Genomic DNA, 17565 nt, shown 5'->3' with positions numbered 1-17565 from the left:
TACAACATTGTCCTTTGTTACACGGAGCGTTACATAATGGCAGATCGCGGGTTCCACACTCACCTGAATGGGATCGAATACGGGAGCGTTGTCATTGACGTCTGTTACAGTGATCACGGCTTTGGCGGTGGTTTCAAATCCCTCCCCCTCCTGGTCCGCGGCTTTGACAGTCAGAGTATACACAGGATACAGCTGAGAAGAATATAATAATAAAAGTCATTAATAAATATTATGTATCGGAAATACAATCATTGTGTGTTCTTCCCTGAAAATACAAAGTATCATCAGAAGATCCTCCTTCCATTATACCTGATGATTAATTATTACATTCTATTCCATGTCCAGCCAGGACTCACCAACAGGGGGCAGTGAGGAGCAAAGACTTCATTGGTCCTTGCAGGCCGATCTAAAGGGCATCTGACAGCTGAGGAAATAATTCAGCAATATCATCTGGTAGCTACAGCAGATATAGAAAGGAATCACCCCCCACCCTTTAAAATAATCCCATTTTGTTGCTTTGCAGCCTGAAATGAAGACAGTGTCAGGGATGGCTCAGCCCTTCCTTCTCTGAGCTGACCGCTCAGCTGTCGGCCAATTGCCAGCTCTCATCTCTCTCCACAGTTAACCAGCTGTTGTGGATCTGCTCGTCAGTCCCGCCTACTTAAAGATCTCCAGCTCACTTCATTCCTGCCTTCGCCTTGGTCACATCACAAGAAACCATCTCCTGCGTTCCTGTTTAAAGACTGGCTTTGCTGACATCCCTTCTGGCTCCTTATCCTGCTTGCTGTTCGTCTACTTGGATCCCTGACTTCTGGCCTGGCTGATTACCCGATCCGATTACTGAACTCTGGCTGCTTTGACTACGCTTACTCTATTTACCTTTTCATTATTATTAATAAACAAGTGTGATTTTACTGTACTTCTGTCTCAGTCTGGTTCATGGTTTCTGACAGTAGGCGAAGGCCATGAATTCAGAAGATGCAGGCAATCCACTTGTTGGTAATATTTTTTCCAGATTAGATGATCAGGATCAGCGCATGGATCAGTTTGCCATGGCGTTACAAAAGCTCCTGAGTCGCACGGCTCACCTGGAATCTTCCACTGTGGCTGCTCCGGTACAACCTGTGTTGCAGGCGGTCCCTGCTGCTGTTCCAGTCTCTGTGCAGGCACCCGCCTCGAGTATTACCTCTATAGGAGGTATGTCTGGTTCCGCTCCGCTTCCCCAGCGATTTGGGGGCGATCCAGTTCAATGCAGAGGGTTTCTCAACCAGGTTGAGATATACTTTGAGATGCTGCCCCAGGCGTTACCCACAGACAGAAGCAAAGTAGGGTTTGTGATATCTTTGCTTTCTGAGAGAGTCTTGGCCTGGGCTAACCCTCTATGGGAGACACAAAAACCTGTTGTCTTGAGTTACCCTGACTTTGTGGCCTCCTTTAAAAGGGTATTTGACGTTCCCGCACGCTCCGCTTCTGCTGCCAAGTGCCTCATGTCCATCAGAGTACGAGAACTGTTGCCGACTACGCCATTGAGTTCCGTACTCTGGCAGCAGAGGTTGCGTGGAACAATAAGGCCTTCGTGGCTGCTTTTTCTCATGGTCTCTCAGATTCCATCAAGGATGAGATAGAAGCCCGAGATATACCCACTTGAGCTGGAGAGCTTGATCTCGTTTGCCATCCTCATTGACTCCAGACTCAGAGAAAGACTTTCTTTTGAAGAGCGCTTGTGGAAGCCTCCTGTACATTTGCCTCCGAGCTTTGTAGTCCCACCCGTGCCTCCCTCACCTCCTGGTACCGAGTCGGTCAGTGAAGATGAACCCATGTACTTGGGCTTCACACATCTCTCTGCGGATGAGAGAGCTTTTAGGAGGAGGGAGAGATTGTGCCTTTATTGTGGCCAGGCAGGTCACTTTTTGAAGTCTTGTCCTACCCATCCTGGGAACACCCGAACCTTGAGGTCCTGTCATGGACCGACCTTAGGTGGTTTTGTGTCGTCCCCAGTTATCCATAAGGATAAGCCCCTGGTTTCGGTCACCCTTTCTTGGGCTAAGTTGTCTATTGAGATACAGGCTCTAATCGACTCTGGAGCTGCAGGCCTGTTCATTGATGCTGCCTTTGTATCAAAGCACTCGATTCTGCTGCAGCTGCGTGACACTCCACTTGCCATTGAGGCTCTTGACGGGAGACCTCTACAGCCTGCTCATGTGACCCATGAGACGGTTCCACTGTCCGTGGCTGTAGGGGCTCTTCACCATGAGATAATCCAATTCCAAGTGATTTCCTCTCCTAAGTTTCCGCTGGTTATTGGTTATCCTTGGTTACAGAAGCACAACCCCTCTTTTGATTGGCTCCGTGCTGAGGTTCTTTCCTGGTCACCACAATGCAGTGAAACATGCTTCCGGAAGGTAGCCAAGGTCCTGTGTACCTCTTCACTCTCCTCCCTGCCGGAGGAGTACCGCGATTTTAGCCATGTCTTTGACGAAGGTCAAGCCGGTAGTTTGCCTCCACACCGGCTGTATGATTGCGCAATTGACCTTCAACCTGGTGCCACTCCCCCTCATGGCCGGGTTTACCCTTTGTCGGTCTTGGAGGATAAAGCCATGGAGGAGTATGTTGCAGACGCACTTTCTCAAGGTTTCATCTCCAAGTCCTCGTCTCCTGCTGGTGCTGGTTTCTTCTTTGTAAAGAAGAGGAGCGGTGAACTGAGTCCTTGTATTGATTATAGGGGTCTCAATCTTTTCACGATTAAGAATGCCTACCTGATCCCATTGATTACAGAGTTAATTGACCGCCTCAAGGGAGCAACGGTTTTCACTAAGCTTGATCTGAGAGGGGCTTACAATCTCGTGAGGATTAAGGAGGGCGACGAGTGGAAAACTGCGTTTAATACCAGAACAGGCCATTATGAGTATCTCGTAATGCCTTTTGGCCTTTGTAACGCCCCGCCCTTTTTTTTTTTTAGGAATTTATTAACAATGTCGTCTGAGATTTGTTGTAGTTATGTGTGGTGGTTTATCTCGATGATATCCTCATATTTTCCAAGTCCCTGGAGAGCCACCACACAGATGTCTGTCGTGTGCTTCAGAAAGTAAGAGAGAACAATCTCTATTGTAAACTGGAGAAGTGCGAGTTCCATCAGGAACAGGTTAAATTCTTGGGCTATGTCATTTCCACTGCTGGTTTTTCGATGGACCCAGAGAAACTTTCTGCAGTCCTACAGTCGACCCGTGGGGTTACGTCCTCTGCAGCATTTCTTGGGTTTAGCCAACTATTATCTGAAGTTTATATGTAACTTCTCGTCTCTGGTCAAGCCCCTGACCGATATGACCAGAAAGGACGGTAACCCACACAGTTGGTCTCCGGAGTCCATTAAGGCCTTTGAAAGTCTCAAGGCTGCCTTTGTTTCTGCTCCTGTGTTGGTACACCCTGATCCTATGTTACCTTTTATCCTTGAGGTTGATGCTTTTGAGACTGGTGTTGGCGCCCTTCTGTCTCAACGTCCTACCTCTGAGAGTGCTATGCATCCTTGTGGCTACTTTTCCAAGAAATTGTCACCTGCGGAGTGCAATTACGAGATTGGTGACAGAGAGCTGTTGGCAATCATTTTAGCCCTGAAAGAATGGAGACATCTCCTCAAAGGTACCACTGTGCCAGTTCTCATTCTTACTGACCATAAGAATCTCACATTCTTGTCTGAGGCTAAACTCCTCTCTCCCAGAAGGGTGCGATGGGCTCTTTTCTTGTCAAATTTCAATTACATTGTCTCATTCTTACCCGGTACTAATAATGTAAGGGCTGACGCCTTGTCACGACAATTTTCCTCCACTTCCAAGTTGGAGTTGGTTCCAGTTCCTATGATTCCTCCTGATCGTATTCTGGCTACGGTTCGCACCAGTCTTACTTCTCCTTTGGGTGACAAAATTCTTGCTGCTCAGGTTGATGCTCCTCCTGAGAAACTTTGTGACCGCTGCTTTGTCCCAGAGAGTCTCCGTACTGCCGTGCTCCAGGCTTACCATTCTCCCAAGGCTGCTGGCCACCCTGGGAAGAATCAACTCTTTTGGGCCATTTCTCAACAATTCTGGTGGCCTAGTCTATGGGCTGATGTAACTGCCTTCATAGCTGCCTATGCTAATGCCATGCCATGCTAATGATAGGTATAGACTCCATGCTGACTGCAGATGCCTGTCTGCGCCTTCCTACCAGGTTGGGGACAGGGTCTGGCTGTCATCTCGCAACCTCCGACTTTGCGTTCCCTCACTGAAGTTCGCACCTCAGTTTATTGGGCCTTTCCGTATCCTTCGCAGGATTAACCCAGTGGCTTACGCATTGGACCTTCCTCCTAGTATGCGCATCTCAAATGTGTCTCATGTCTCCTTATTGAAACCGTTGGTTTGCAACCGGTTTACCACCTTGGTGCCGCGTCCTCACCCTATACAGATTGAGAACCATGAGGAGTATGAAGTACAGTCCATTGTTGACTCCCGTAGGTTCCGTGGGCGCATACAGTACCTGGTGCATTGGAAGGGGTACGCTTCTGGGTCTCTTCCTCGGACGTACATGCTCCTGCCCTCCTACGTGATTTCCATAGACGTTTTCCCCTCAAGCCTGGTGGTCCTCTGAGGGGTAGGGGTCGTTGAGGAGGGGGTACTATCAGGGCTGGCTCAGCCCTTCCTTCTTTGAGCTGACCGCTCAGCTGTCGGCTAATTGCCAGCTCCTATCTCTCCACAGTTAACCAGCTGTTGTGGATCTGCTCGTCAGTCCCGCCTACTTAAAGATTTCCAGCTCAGTTCATTCCTGCCTTCGCCTTGGTCACAGCACAAGAAACCATCTGCTGCGTTCCTGTTTAAAGCGGAGTTCTGCTTAAAAAAAAATTAAAAGTCAGCAACTACAAATATTGCAGCTGTTGACATTTAATAATCGGACACTCACCTGTCCCAGGATCCAGCGATGCGCGGGAACGAAGCACCGCTCGTCTCTCCCTCGGCTCGGCGGTGCCGGCATTGTAACTGCGGACGCCCAGCTGTAGCTTCCACTGCGCATGCGCGAGCCACACACCGTGACTGGCCACACAGTCATCTGGGACCTGTCATGTGTCCCAGATGATTGCCTAGAGGGAGGGGGGAGAGGTGATCTCCCTTCCTGTGCCAAGGGAAGTGACGTCAAGAGCCCAGGCGCTGAAGGAAGCAGACTACGAGGGACCCCCTAGCAACAGGCATTAAGAGGTGAATAAATAAAAACATTTTCTCCAAATATTTTTATTTTTTATTTTTTTATGCACATTAATGAAAAATGTTTTTTTTTGTGTGGAACTCCACTTTAAAGACTGGCTTTGCTGACATCCCTTCTGGCTCCTTATCCTGCTTGCTGTTCCTCTACTTGGATCCCTGACTTCTGGCTTGGCTGATTACCCGATCCGGTTACTGGACTCTGGCTATGCTTTGACTTACTCTATTTACCTTTTTATTTTTATTAATAAACAAGTGCGATTTTACTGTACTTCTGTCTCGGTCTGATTCATGGTTTCTGACACCTATTTTGCTTGGCAGACTTCTGGCATTGGTGAACAAACACTTTAATGCATTATTACATTTTGCTCTGGTGTTTTTCATATCTTTTTTAGTAGTACAAATGGCACTATAATTTCCAATGGTTTTACTTGTCACCTGCCATAACCATCCCCCATCTATCCCCATTCCACCCTCCATTAATGTCTGACCCCTTATTGTTGTATCAGTGCATATTGTTTTCTTCCTTTGTTTCTCCTGGTCTTGTTTTTGAATTTGAATTGGCCACTCACTTACCCTGTGATTGGTTGTTATGGTTGTATTTTCTTTGCTATTACTACTGCTGACTCTCCTATCACCCTCTGTCACCTGCTCCCTGACGGCTATCACTTTCTCTGGTCCCCCCCCAACACCTAGTTTAAAAGCCCCTCCAGCTTTGTGGCCATCTTACTTCCCAATAGAGCTGTACCATCCCCATTATCCCATCCCCCACGCATACCTTAAATGGGGGTGTAAATACCTAAAATTCTTCTATTACTGTCATTCAAGTGTCAAAAGACTGCAAGCGCAATCAGCACCAGCTCTGGAAGCTGACAAGGGAGCAGCTGTGACAGTGGAGAGGAACGCCTCACACTTCAAGCTTTGTTTTCAAATGACCGGTACTCTTTATTGGACTTCTCCATCCACACCTATCAGTTTAGTTCTAGACAACTGTCAGGATTTTCCACCCCTTCCTGCAAATACCGGAATAAAACCCCCCACTTTCTAGCGGCTGTATCTCCCAATGATTGTACATTACGGGGGATCCATCACTGGAGGAAGACACCAGTATCTGTGGAATGGCAGCAATGGTTAGCCGGGACTGTGAGTGGTGGTGGGGATTCCTCCCCACTGAAGATACTAAAAGATATCACAAACCTCGCGGTCCAATCCGGCGGTCACAACGCTGATCAGTCCGGTGGCCTTATCGATGGTGAACATTGTAGGGGTTGGTAAAGGGGGATCCTGATTTGTGATAGAGTAGCCGAGAATTCCGTTATTCGTGTCCATGGTGTCATCGGCGTCTGTTGCTGTGACATTCATCACAGGAGTCCCTAAAGGGGGAGGAGAAGAGACATTACAATGGAAGTATCCGGAGCAGGGTTGTCAACTGTTGGTAAATTTACAGACAGTTTGTAAAGATCAGTGATTTTTATAACGGTCAGTAAATATCAGGGCTGATCATTTGTCACGCTGTGTTGACTTATTAAGTGTAAACCCGGCATATCACTTGATATGAGTATTGTCAATGTTTCCATATTGTGTTTAAATATCAATTGTCTTAGGTGTTAATAGTTTTTGTCAGTTTCCAGGTTGTCAGTAAAAAAATATGCTCCGCCAGTAAAGTTCCATGTTTTGTCAGTAAAAAATGCTGCAGGAAGTTGGCATCACTGATCCGGAGGGAGTGCCCATAGGGAGTGCAGCTTCACTAAAGTCATCACATGACAACAAACCCCGGAAGATTATTTGATGAAATGGTTCCTGCCCGGCCTATGGCCAAATGACGCCGGGACCGGCCTCTCATATAACGTCCTCTCAGGTCACGCCCCGGACCACCGGACACAGCCAATGACTGATCACTGTACCGGCCCACTGCCAGCGCCATGTGACCGCTGTAACCAATCACAGCAGATCACATGACAGTTGTAAACAATGGATGGCTTCCATTCATACCATCCATTGCATACAATTGTGTTGCTAGCTGTGATTGGTTACAGTGATCACATGGTACAGACTGGGCCAATCACAACTAATCACAAAACAAAACAATCTAAATAAATCGATTTTCATCGATTTTCATTCAATAAAATGCTTGCTTATATGTAATTCACTGCTATATGCAAACATAATATGTCAAAAAAAAAAAAAAATCCTGATCAATTCCCCAGAGTAATACAGTGTTACTATGGTAACATTATACTGCTGTGGTCACGGTGTGTTAAAAAGATTGTAAAAAAAGAATTCTTCATTTTCCAATAAATGATGACGAAAAATTACAATTTAAAAAATTTGCCATGCCTCGTACTACATACACTGGACTATCTACTTTCCAAAAATAATTATTTGTATTTGGGGGGTATCTGTACTGTGCTGGCGTTTTCCGGCCTCAATAAATTAGATCGGCCGTCAGGATTGATCGATTGCCAGGTATATTTTCCATAGTTTGTGGACTTTTCTACAGACTATATAATATAAACTGATTTCGGTTATTTTCACCAAACAAAATGGAGCAGAATACATTTTGGCCAAAACTTATGAAGAAAGATTATTTATTTGCAAAATTTTATAACAGAAATGAAGAAAAATGCGTTTTTTGGGTTTTTTTCAAATTTTTGGCCTTTTTTCATTTATTCAGCAAATACAATAATACCTTAGCAAATAACTGAGTTTCCATTGATTCCTATGGGGAAATCTCGCTTTGATATACAAGTGCTTTGGATTACAAGCATTCTTCTGGAACGTATTATGCTCACAATCCAAGGTATTATTGTAATAAAAACCCCAGTGGTGATTAACCGCTTCAGCTCTTGAAGGTTTTACCCCCTTTCATGACCAGGCCATTTTTTGTGATTTGGCACTGCATTAATTTACCTGACAATTTGAGACGATGTACCCAAATAAAATTGATGCTCTTTTTTTCACCACAAGCTTGCCCTCTGTTCCAATTCCTTCTGAAGTCCCGTCCGGGCCTGTAAGAGCGTGCTTCCCTTGAACGCTTGGTACTGTGTCTTCTCAATTGAGGTCTCTTCTGACCGAACAGACACCTATCCTGAGGCAGGAAGCCTGACTTCCCACTGGTGGCCCGGGCTATAGCACTGTCCAGCCTGTTACCAAATAGCGAGGAGCCTTCAAAGGGGATCCTACACCAGGCTTGTTTAGACGCCAGATCTGCGACCCAAGGCCGTAACCACACGGCCCGCTTAGCCGTGACCGAAGACAACATAGTCCGGTACAGCAGACGGATAAGGTTGATAGAAGCTTCCCCTAGGAAGGCCGCTGCCAGCTTCAGCTCCTGAACTGCTGAGCCTGTGGCTAACTCTTCTGAAACCCCTCTGAGTACGAAGTCCACATTCCCTGTCCAGGATTCCATAGCCTTGGACATAGCACCTAGGGCCAGGGCGGGTTTGCAAGCCATACCGGCTAGCCAGTAGATTCTCTTGAGGTCTTGGTCTATCCTTCTCTCAAGACTGTCTTTAAAGGACACTGCATCCTCCAGAGGAAGAGTGACGTGTTTTGCTAGACGCATTAGTGCTGCATCCACGAGGGGAGCGTTTTCCAGATGTTTCACTTGATCTGCCTTAAAGGGATATAATCTGGAGGTTTTGCATGACATAGAAGCTTTCATGTCTATTTTGCTCCATTCTTCGTCAATGACATCCTTCAATTCTGAAAGGTGCGGAAAGTTAGACCGTTCTTTCCCCAAGTGTTTAAAAAATTCCTTTGTTTAGCCTCTTTGACCGCTTTGACAAGCGAAGGAACAAGAGCAAAATAGAAACCCCCGGCAAACTCCTCTCCTAACTCGCTGTCCAAAGATCCGGGAGAAGCATCGTAGGGCTGGGATGGGCCTGGATCCTCCTGGGCCTGGTCAGCCAGGGAGCCAGATAGTGTGGTGGACTGGCTCTGCGTGTGAGTTGTACCCCACTCTTTTAGGGACTGTTGGACCACGCGCTTGACAAGAGACTCCATCTGTTGGTCTCTTTTTCTCCAACCGCCTGGCCAAACATGGGTCACATAGTGACTTGCCCTCCGGAACTCGTGTTCCACATCCCTAGAAGGCTCTGCGATCAGAACGGCTGTCATGGCGGTGGGTGTGGTGACTGGAGGAGGAATGGGAACATCTCCTCTGATTGGAAGAATGGGAACATCTACTCTGATTGGAGGAGGAATAGGAACATCTCCAGTGATTGGAGGAGGAATGGGAACATCTCCTCTGATTGGAGGAGGAATGGGAACATCTACTCTGATTGGAGGAGGAATGGGAACATCTACTCTGATTGGAGGAATGGGAACATCTACTCTGATTGGAGGAGGAATGGGAACATCTACTCTGATTGGAGGAATGGGAACATCTACTCTGATTGGAGGAGGAATGGGAACATCTCCTCTGATTGGAGGAGGAATGGGAACATCTCCTCTGATTGGAGGAGGAATGGGAACATCTACTCTGATTGGAGGAGGAATGGGAACATCTACTCTGCTGTTGGGTCCTAGACGGAGAATCACGTCGGAACCTGGAAGATGAATTGTGATGTTGTGGCCTGGCAAGGTCTCTGTCGTCCTGAACCATGATTTGGGGGTCTGATCTGGAAGGGCTGAAGAGGATGAAAAACAAAAAGGAGGGGGGGGGGGGCGAGATTTGGTGTTAAACGAATTCTCAACCAACAGGAAGGAATCTCAGCCCCACCCCCTCATCCGCACATACCTTGTGCGAGAGGGCTGGCCGCACGAAGGCGGTGACCTGTCCATGACTTCTGGACGGGACGTCAAAAAACTTAAGGTAGTAAACGCATGGGATTGCGGCAATATGCAGATATCGCTTAGAGCTATCTGCGGAGTTAATAAAATAAAAGCAACACAGTAATGAAAAGAAAAAACATAAAATCTATAAATTTCCCCCCCTTTTTTATTTTTTTATATATACAGTGGGGATGGAAAGTATTCAAAACCCCTTACATTTTTCACTCTGTTATATTGCATTGTTATATTCAGTTTTTCTTTTTTAATAAAGCTGCAAAAATGTCAACAATTCTGTGTTTTTCTGTCAATATGAGGTGCTGTGTGTACAATATGGGGGGCTGTGTGTACAATATGGGGGGCTGTGTGTACAATATGGGGGGCCGTGTGTGTGTATAATATGGGGGGCCATGTGTATAATATGGGGTGCCGTGTGTCCAATATGAGGTGCCGTGTGTCCAATATGGGGTGCCGTGTGTCCAATATGGGGGGCCGTGTGTACAATATGGGGGGGCTGTGTGTACAATATGGGGTGCTGTGTGTACAATATGGGGGGCTGTGTGTATAATATGGGGGGCTGTGTGTACAATATGGGGGGCTGTGTGTACAATATGGGGTGCTGTGTGTATAATATGGGGTGCTGTGTGTACAATATGGGGTGCTGTGTGTACAATATGGGGTCATGTGTGTACAATATGGGGGGCTGTGTGTACAATATGAGGTGCTGTGTGTACAATATGAGGTGCTGTGTGTACAATATGGGGGGCTGTGTGTACAGTATGGGGTGCTGTGTGTACAATATGGGGGGCCGTGTGTACAATATGGGGGGCCGTGTGTACAATATGGGGGGCCGTGTGTGTGTATAATATGGGGGGCCGTGTGTGTGTATAATATGGGGGGCCGTGTGTATAATATGGGGGGCCGTGTGTACAATATGGGGTGCCGTGTGTCCAATATGAGGTGCCGTGTGTATAATATGGGGGGCTGTGTGTACAATATGGGGTGCTGTGTGTACAATATGGGGGGCTGTGTGTACAATATGGGGTGCTGTGTGTACAATATGGGGTGTTGTGTGTATAATATGGGGAGCTGTGTGTACAATATGGGGGGGCTGTGTGTACAATATGGGGTGTTGTGTGTACAATATGGGGTGCTGTGTGTACAATATGGGGGGCTGTGTGTACAATATGGGGGGCTGTGTGTACAATATGGGGTGCTGTGTGTACAATATGGGGGGCTGTGTGTACAATATGAGGTGCTGTGTGTACAATATGGGGGGCTGTGTGTACAATATGGGGTGCTGTGTGTACAATATGGGGGCTGTGTGTACAATATGGGGTGCTGTGTGTACAATATGGGGTGTTGTGTGTATAATATGGGGGGCTGTGTGTACAATATGGGGTGCTGTGTGTACAATATGAGGTGCTGTGTGTACAATATGAGGTGATGTGTGTACAATATGGGGAGCTGTGTGTACAATATGGGGTGCTGTGTGTACAATATGGGGTGCTGTGTGTACAATATGAGGTGATGTGTGTACAATATGGGGAGCTGTGTGTACAATATGGGGTGCTGTGTGTACAATATGAGGTGCTGTGTGTACAATATGGGGTGCTGTGTGTACAATATGGGGTGCTGTGTGTACAATATGGGGTGCTGTGTGTACAATATGAGGTGCTGTGTGTACAATATGGGGGGCTGTGTGTACAATATGGGGTGCTGTGTGTACAATATGGGGGGCTGTGTGTACAATATGGGGGGCTGTGTGTACAATATGGGGGGCTGTGTGTACATTAATGAGGAAAAAAATCAACTTAACTGATTTTAGCAAATGGCTGCAATATAACAAAGAGTGAAAAATGTAAGGGGGTCTGAATACTTTCCCTCCCCACTGTATATATTTTAAATTGTTTATGAATGTATATATATATTTTAATATGTATTTATTTTTAGGAGGTGTGATAATGTGGAATATTCTCCCTCCAGAGGTGGATCCGGCCAGCTCAGTAGATTTCTATAAGAAAGGTCTGGATTCTTTCCTAAATGTACAGAATAGAACTGGATGACATTTATAGGGAAATTCCGATTGTCTCTCTGGGATCAGGAAGGAATCCCCCCCCCCCTAGCAAATTGGATCATACTCTGCTGGGGTTTTTCACCTTCCTCTGGATCAACTCTGGATGAAGTATTGTGTATATGGGATTGTATGATTTATTTATTTTTTTGGTTGAACTCCCCCCAGTCTATAGATTGCATTCATATTTTTGCCACCCAAATGCATTATTTTACATTTTTCTACATTGAACCTCATTTGCCATGTAGTTGCCCCTCCCCCATTAATTTGTTCAGGTCTTTTTGCAAGGTTTCCACATCCTGCGGAGAAGTTATTGCCCTGCTTAGCTTAGTATCGTCTGCAAATACAGAGATTGAACTGTTTATCCCATCCTCCAGATCGTTTATGAACGAAGCAGTTTTAAGGCAACCAAAGCCAAGTGATACACACAGTGCTAAAAACCCAACACACTCTATAAGATAGACTTTAAAGTGGTTCTAAAGCAGTGGTGCCCATAATGAAGTGGCGCCACCCCCCTAATCTACATGCAGAAGAGGAGAATGGGGGCTGCTCTCTGCAAAACCATTACAGAACAGGTAAGAATAAACCTTTACAATCACTTTAAAGTCTTAAAAAAACAAAAAAATGACAACTTACCCGGTTTGGACCCCTCAAGTACTGAGCCTTCAAACACCGGCTGGGTGAAGGACGGACGATTGTCGTTCTGATCGGTCACTTCAATTATAACCTCAATGGGGGTCTCCACTTGTTGCCCATTTGATGAGACGGCATAGAGCAAAACCTGAAACAAGAAGGAACAATCTATTATTATAGAATCGTCTTGTCTGACGTATAACAGAAACTGGGAGGAAATCTTGTTGCTAACTCAACAATTTGCCCCAAACCTCACCCCAACTGAAGATGATTTTTACCCCTGACCCTGTGACGTCATCCCGCAGTGTCACACCCAGAGAGATGTCACATTATAGGAACTTACCAATCCACTCCATGATACCAAGCGGAACTAACGATAAAAATGTAAATATTGTGAGCAGGCTCTTCAATGTAGAAAAGATATACTTCTTCTGCAATAAAACAACCTCACACCCGCTCACAATCTTCCTTAGAATATACACTGAGCTGCGCATGTGCACACCCCGGTGCCGGGAATGATGAACTCCCATGTGTATGTACAGGAGTTCTATCACCATCACCAGCCAATGAAGACAGCAGGGGGGAGACTCACAGACGTTCCATCGATGGAGGGGAAGTATTTGCAGACTTTAGTTCTGCTTCAGTGTTAGAGAAAAACACATGTTCTGGGCACCTCTGTTGTAAGAGATAGTGCTTCCATTGTACAACAAGCTGCAAAAAACACCGGAGACTGCAAGAAAATGTTTAAAGGAGACTGCTAGGGATTTCTCCGTGTTTTTTCTACCTGAGCACTAGAGGGCGCACCACTCCATCCAATATATGCACCCTGGCTGGAGTTGGCTTTTAGGCTCCAGAGCCGTCTTCCTATTTTAGTTAGGTATAATTGTAGAAACATTTTAAAGGCAAAAAAGTAAAAAAATATATTTAATAAAAGAAAAAATGTAATAAAATACTGGATCAAACGACCGGTCACATGGCACAATGATGTATGAGCGGGCAGAATTAGACTGGGCACAGACAGGCAGGTCTCAGAGGTAATTATTATTAGTTAGCAGATAAAATGTTTGCTTACCGTATAGCTGGGTATAGTCTCTCTGTCCAGAGCCCGGGTCACGTTAAGCCATCCAGTAGTCCTCTCAATGACAAAAGTCCCCACGGGCGGAGAGTCGGCCCCTTGGCCGGTCATGCTGTAGAACACAGAAAGTTGGCCTGCCCGGCTGGACTTGGCCTAGGAGGAAGCAATATGGGAAATGGGAAGAGCGAGAAGTATAACCCCGATATTGGTAGATCTAGTCTCATTCCTGCCCAACGTTACACTTTGGATGGCATTGCCGGTGTTTATGCTGGTCTGGGTGGCCCATGTCTCTTATATTTAGCCCTCATGGTCAGCCATTCCTTATGCTAAACTGTGCCAAATAGTTGTCAACTTATTTGTATTTGCTTGGGTTTCAGCAATACCGGGTAATAATACAATCAGATTACCTCTGCTGACTGGTTTGGTTTCTGTTTTTGGTATAGCACTATCATTGGAGAATAAGGATTATTTGTCCGGACCTCTGCTGGCAAGAGAGCGGCCTGAAGACAGCGGAGGAGCCGGCCGAAGAACTGGAACACCGGGAGAAGAGAGCGGAGAAGAACCAACCGGACACCGGGAGAAGATGAACCGGAGGGACCCCCGAAGCCGGAAGAAGACCCCCGAAGACGGAGGAAGACCCCCCCCCCCGGAGCTGTTTAATAAAATATTTTAAAAACCTGTGTAGTGTTTTATTATTTACACTTTTTCCCTAGGTGAATGGGTAGGGGTACCATGTACCCCATACTCATTCACATAGGGTGGGGGGCCGGGATCTGGGGGCCCTCTTATTATAGGGGGCTCCCGGATTCCGATAAGCCCCAGGGACTGTGACATCATAAGCGGGAGGGGTCTCCGCCTATATAAGTCACAACGCAGCCCTCAGAGAGCAGTCCAGCCGGAGAGAGCATCGTGTCAACATCTGGAGAAGAGAAGAGAAGAGAAGACAAGAAGCCCAGAAGTCCGGACCTCTGCTGGCAAGAGAGCTACCTGAAGACAGCGGAGGAGCCGGCCGAAGAACTGGAACACCGGGAGAAGAGAGCGGAGAAGAACCAACCGGACGCTGGGAGAAGATGAACCGGAGGGACCCCCGAAGCCGGAAGAAGACCCCTGAAGCCAGAAGAAGACCCCCCCCGGAGCTGTTTAATAAAATATTTTAAAAACCTGTGCAGTGTTTTATTATTTACACTTTTTCCCTAGGTGAATGGGTAGGGGTACCATGTACCCCATACTCATTCACATAGGGTGGGGGGCCGGGATCTGGGGGCCCTCTTATTATAGGGGGCTCCCGGATTCCGATAAGCCCCCCGCCCGCAGACCCCGACAACCAACGACCAGGGTTGTCGGGAAGAGGCCCCCCCTCCCCCAAAGCACCCACCCCCCATGTTGAGGGCATGCGGCCTGGTACGGTTCAGGAGGGGGGGGCGCTCACTCGTCCCCACCCCCTTTCCTGACCGGCCAGGTTGCATGCTCGGATCGGGGTCTGGTATGGATTTTAGGGGGTTCCCCCTTTATAATCCATACCAGACCTAAGGGCCTGGTATGCCCCGCGACGGGGCTCGCAAGGTGTCAATCTCGCCGATAAAAGCGGCAAGATTGACATCCTTTTCTAGTCCCGTCGCACCTGAGTCACGTTCAAAATGAACGGACTTGTCCGTGTGTGGGCAAGTCCGTTCATTCTGAAAGTCCACCGTAACTCCGGCGAAAGTCCGTCGGAAAAACGGGCGGACTTAGCCCGCCGCAAAGTCCGGTCGTGTGTGGGCAAGTCCGTCCGTTTTAAAGTCCGGCACACCTGGCGGACAAAGCCCGTCAGAAAGTGTGCCAGACCAAGTAGGACAGAAAGTCCGACCGTGTGTACGCGGCATAATATCCCTTTAAATTTCGTAGCTGGGGGGTGTCTATAGTATGCCTGTAAAGGGGCGCATGTTTCCCGTGTTTAGAACAGTCTGACAGCAAAATGACATTTCGAAGGAAAAAACCCATTTAAAACTACTCGCGGCTATTGCATTGCCGGTCCGACAATACACATAGAAGTTCATTGATAAAAACGGCATGGGAATTCCCCAAAGGGAAACCCCGAACCAAAATTTAAAAAAAAAATGACGTGGGGGTCCCCCTAAATTCAATACCAGGCCCTTCAGGTCTGGTATGGATATTAAGGGGGACCCCGGCCAAAATTTTTTAAAAAATGACATGGGGGTCCCCCTAAATTCCATACCAGACCCTTCAGGTCTGGTACAGATTTTAAGGGGAACCCCACGCCAAAAAAAAAAAAAAAAAAAACGGTGTGGGGTCCCCCCATACCAGACCCTTATCCGAGCATGCAACCTGGCAGGCCGCAGGAAAAGAGGGGGGGGACGAGAGAATCTGGACCCCCAGATCCCGGCCCTCCCCCCTGTGTGAAATGGTAAGGGGGTACTTATCCCTACCATTTCACTAAAAAACTGTCAAAAATGTTAAAAATGACAAGAGACAGTTTTTGACAATTCCTTTATTTAAATGCTTCTTCTTTCTTCTATCTTCCTTCATCTTCTTCTTCTGGTTCTTCTGGCTCTTCTGGTCCTTCCTCTGGCGTTCTTGTCCAGCATCTCCTCTGCTGCGTCTTCTATCTTCTTCTCCTCGGGCCGCTCCACACCCATGGCATGGGGGGAGGCTCCCCCTCTTCTCTTCATCTTTTTCTCTTCTTTCTTCTCTTCTTCATTTTCTTCTCCGGGCCGCTCCGCACCCATGCTGGCATGGAGGGAGGCTCCCGCTGTGTGACGGCGTCTCCTCGTCTGATGGTTCTTAAATAACGGCGGGCGGGGCCACCCGGTGACCCCGCCCCCCTCTGACGCACGGTGACTTGACGGGACTTCCCTGTGACGTCACAGGGAATGCCACAGGGAAGTCCCGTCATGTCCCGTGCGTCAGAGGGGGAGGGGTCACCGGGTGGCCCCGCCCCGTTATTTAAGAACCATCAGACGAGAAGACGCCGTCACACAGCGGGAGCCTCTCTCCATGCCATCATGGATGCGGAGCAGCCCAGAGAAGAAAATGAAGAAGAGAAGAAAAGAATAAGAGAAGAAGATGAAGAAGATGAAGAGAAGAGCGGGAGCCTCCCCCCATGCCATGGGTGCGGAGCGGCCCGAGGAGAAGAAGATAGAAGACGCCGCGGAGGAGATGCTAGACGAGAACGCCGGAGGAAGAACCAGAAGAACCAGAAGAAGATGAAGGAAGATAGAAGAAAGAAGAAGCATTTAAATAAAGGAATTGTCAAAAACTGTCTCTTGTCATTTTTAACATTTTTGACAGTTTTTTAGTGAAATGGTAGGGGTAAGTACCCCCTTACCAGTTCACACAGGGGGGGCCGGGATCTGGGGGTCCCCTTGTTAAAGGGGGCTTCCAGATTCCGATAAGCCCCCCACCCGCAGACCCCCACAACCACCGGCCAGGGTTGTGGGGATGAGGCCCTTGTCCTCATCAACATGGGGACAAGGTGTTTTGGGGGGGCTACCCCAAAGCACCCTCCCAATGTTGAGGGCATGTAGCCTGGTACGGTTCAGGAGGGGGGGCCGCACTCTCATCCCCCCTCTTTTCCTGCGGCCTGCCAGGTTGCGAGCTCAGATAAGGGTCTGGTATGGAATTTAGGGGGACCCCCACGTCATTTTTTTTTTTTGGCGCGGGGTTCCCCTTAAAATCCATACCAGACCTGAAGGGTCTGGTATGGAATTTAGGGGGACCCCCACATCATTTTTTTTTAAATTTTGGCCGGGGTTCCCCTTAATATCCATACCAGACCTGAACGGCCTGGT

General features: G+C 47.5%; 2 protein-coding genes across 2 annotated transcripts in view; both read right to left on the bottom strand.

Annotated features, from left to right (window-relative positions):
• Window positions 1-17565, bottom strand: part of LOC141112875 (blastomere cadherin-like) — a gene marked incomplete in the record, with an annotated part of 136747 nt that overhangs the window by 61749 nt on the left and 57433 nt on the right.
• LOC141112873 (cadherin-1-like) overlaps window positions 1-17565 on the bottom strand; it is a 65849-nt gene that overhangs the window by 34732 nt on the left and 13552 nt on the right. Inside the window, exons 5-8 of the mRNA XM_073605976.1 lie at window positions 13775-13930; window positions 12706-12850; window positions 6420-6595; window positions 64-192 (exon numbers count right to left, since the gene is read on the bottom strand). Coding sequence (XP_073462077.1) covers window positions 64-192; window positions 6420-6595; window positions 12706-12850; window positions 13775-13930 — 606 coding nt within the window. The remainder of the gene's footprint in view (window positions 1-63; window positions 193-6419; window positions 6596-12705; window positions 12851-13774; window positions 13931-17565) is intronic.

This window comes from Aquarana catesbeiana, linkage group LG11 (genome assembly GCF_042186555.1).
Source record: "Aquarana catesbeiana isolate 2022-GZ linkage group LG11, ASM4218655v1, whole genome shotgun sequence".
Lineage (NCBI taxonomy): Eukaryota > Metazoa > Chordata > Amphibia > Anura > Ranidae > Aquarana > Aquarana catesbeiana.
This window is presented reverse-complemented; position numbering and strand designations above follow the sequence as displayed.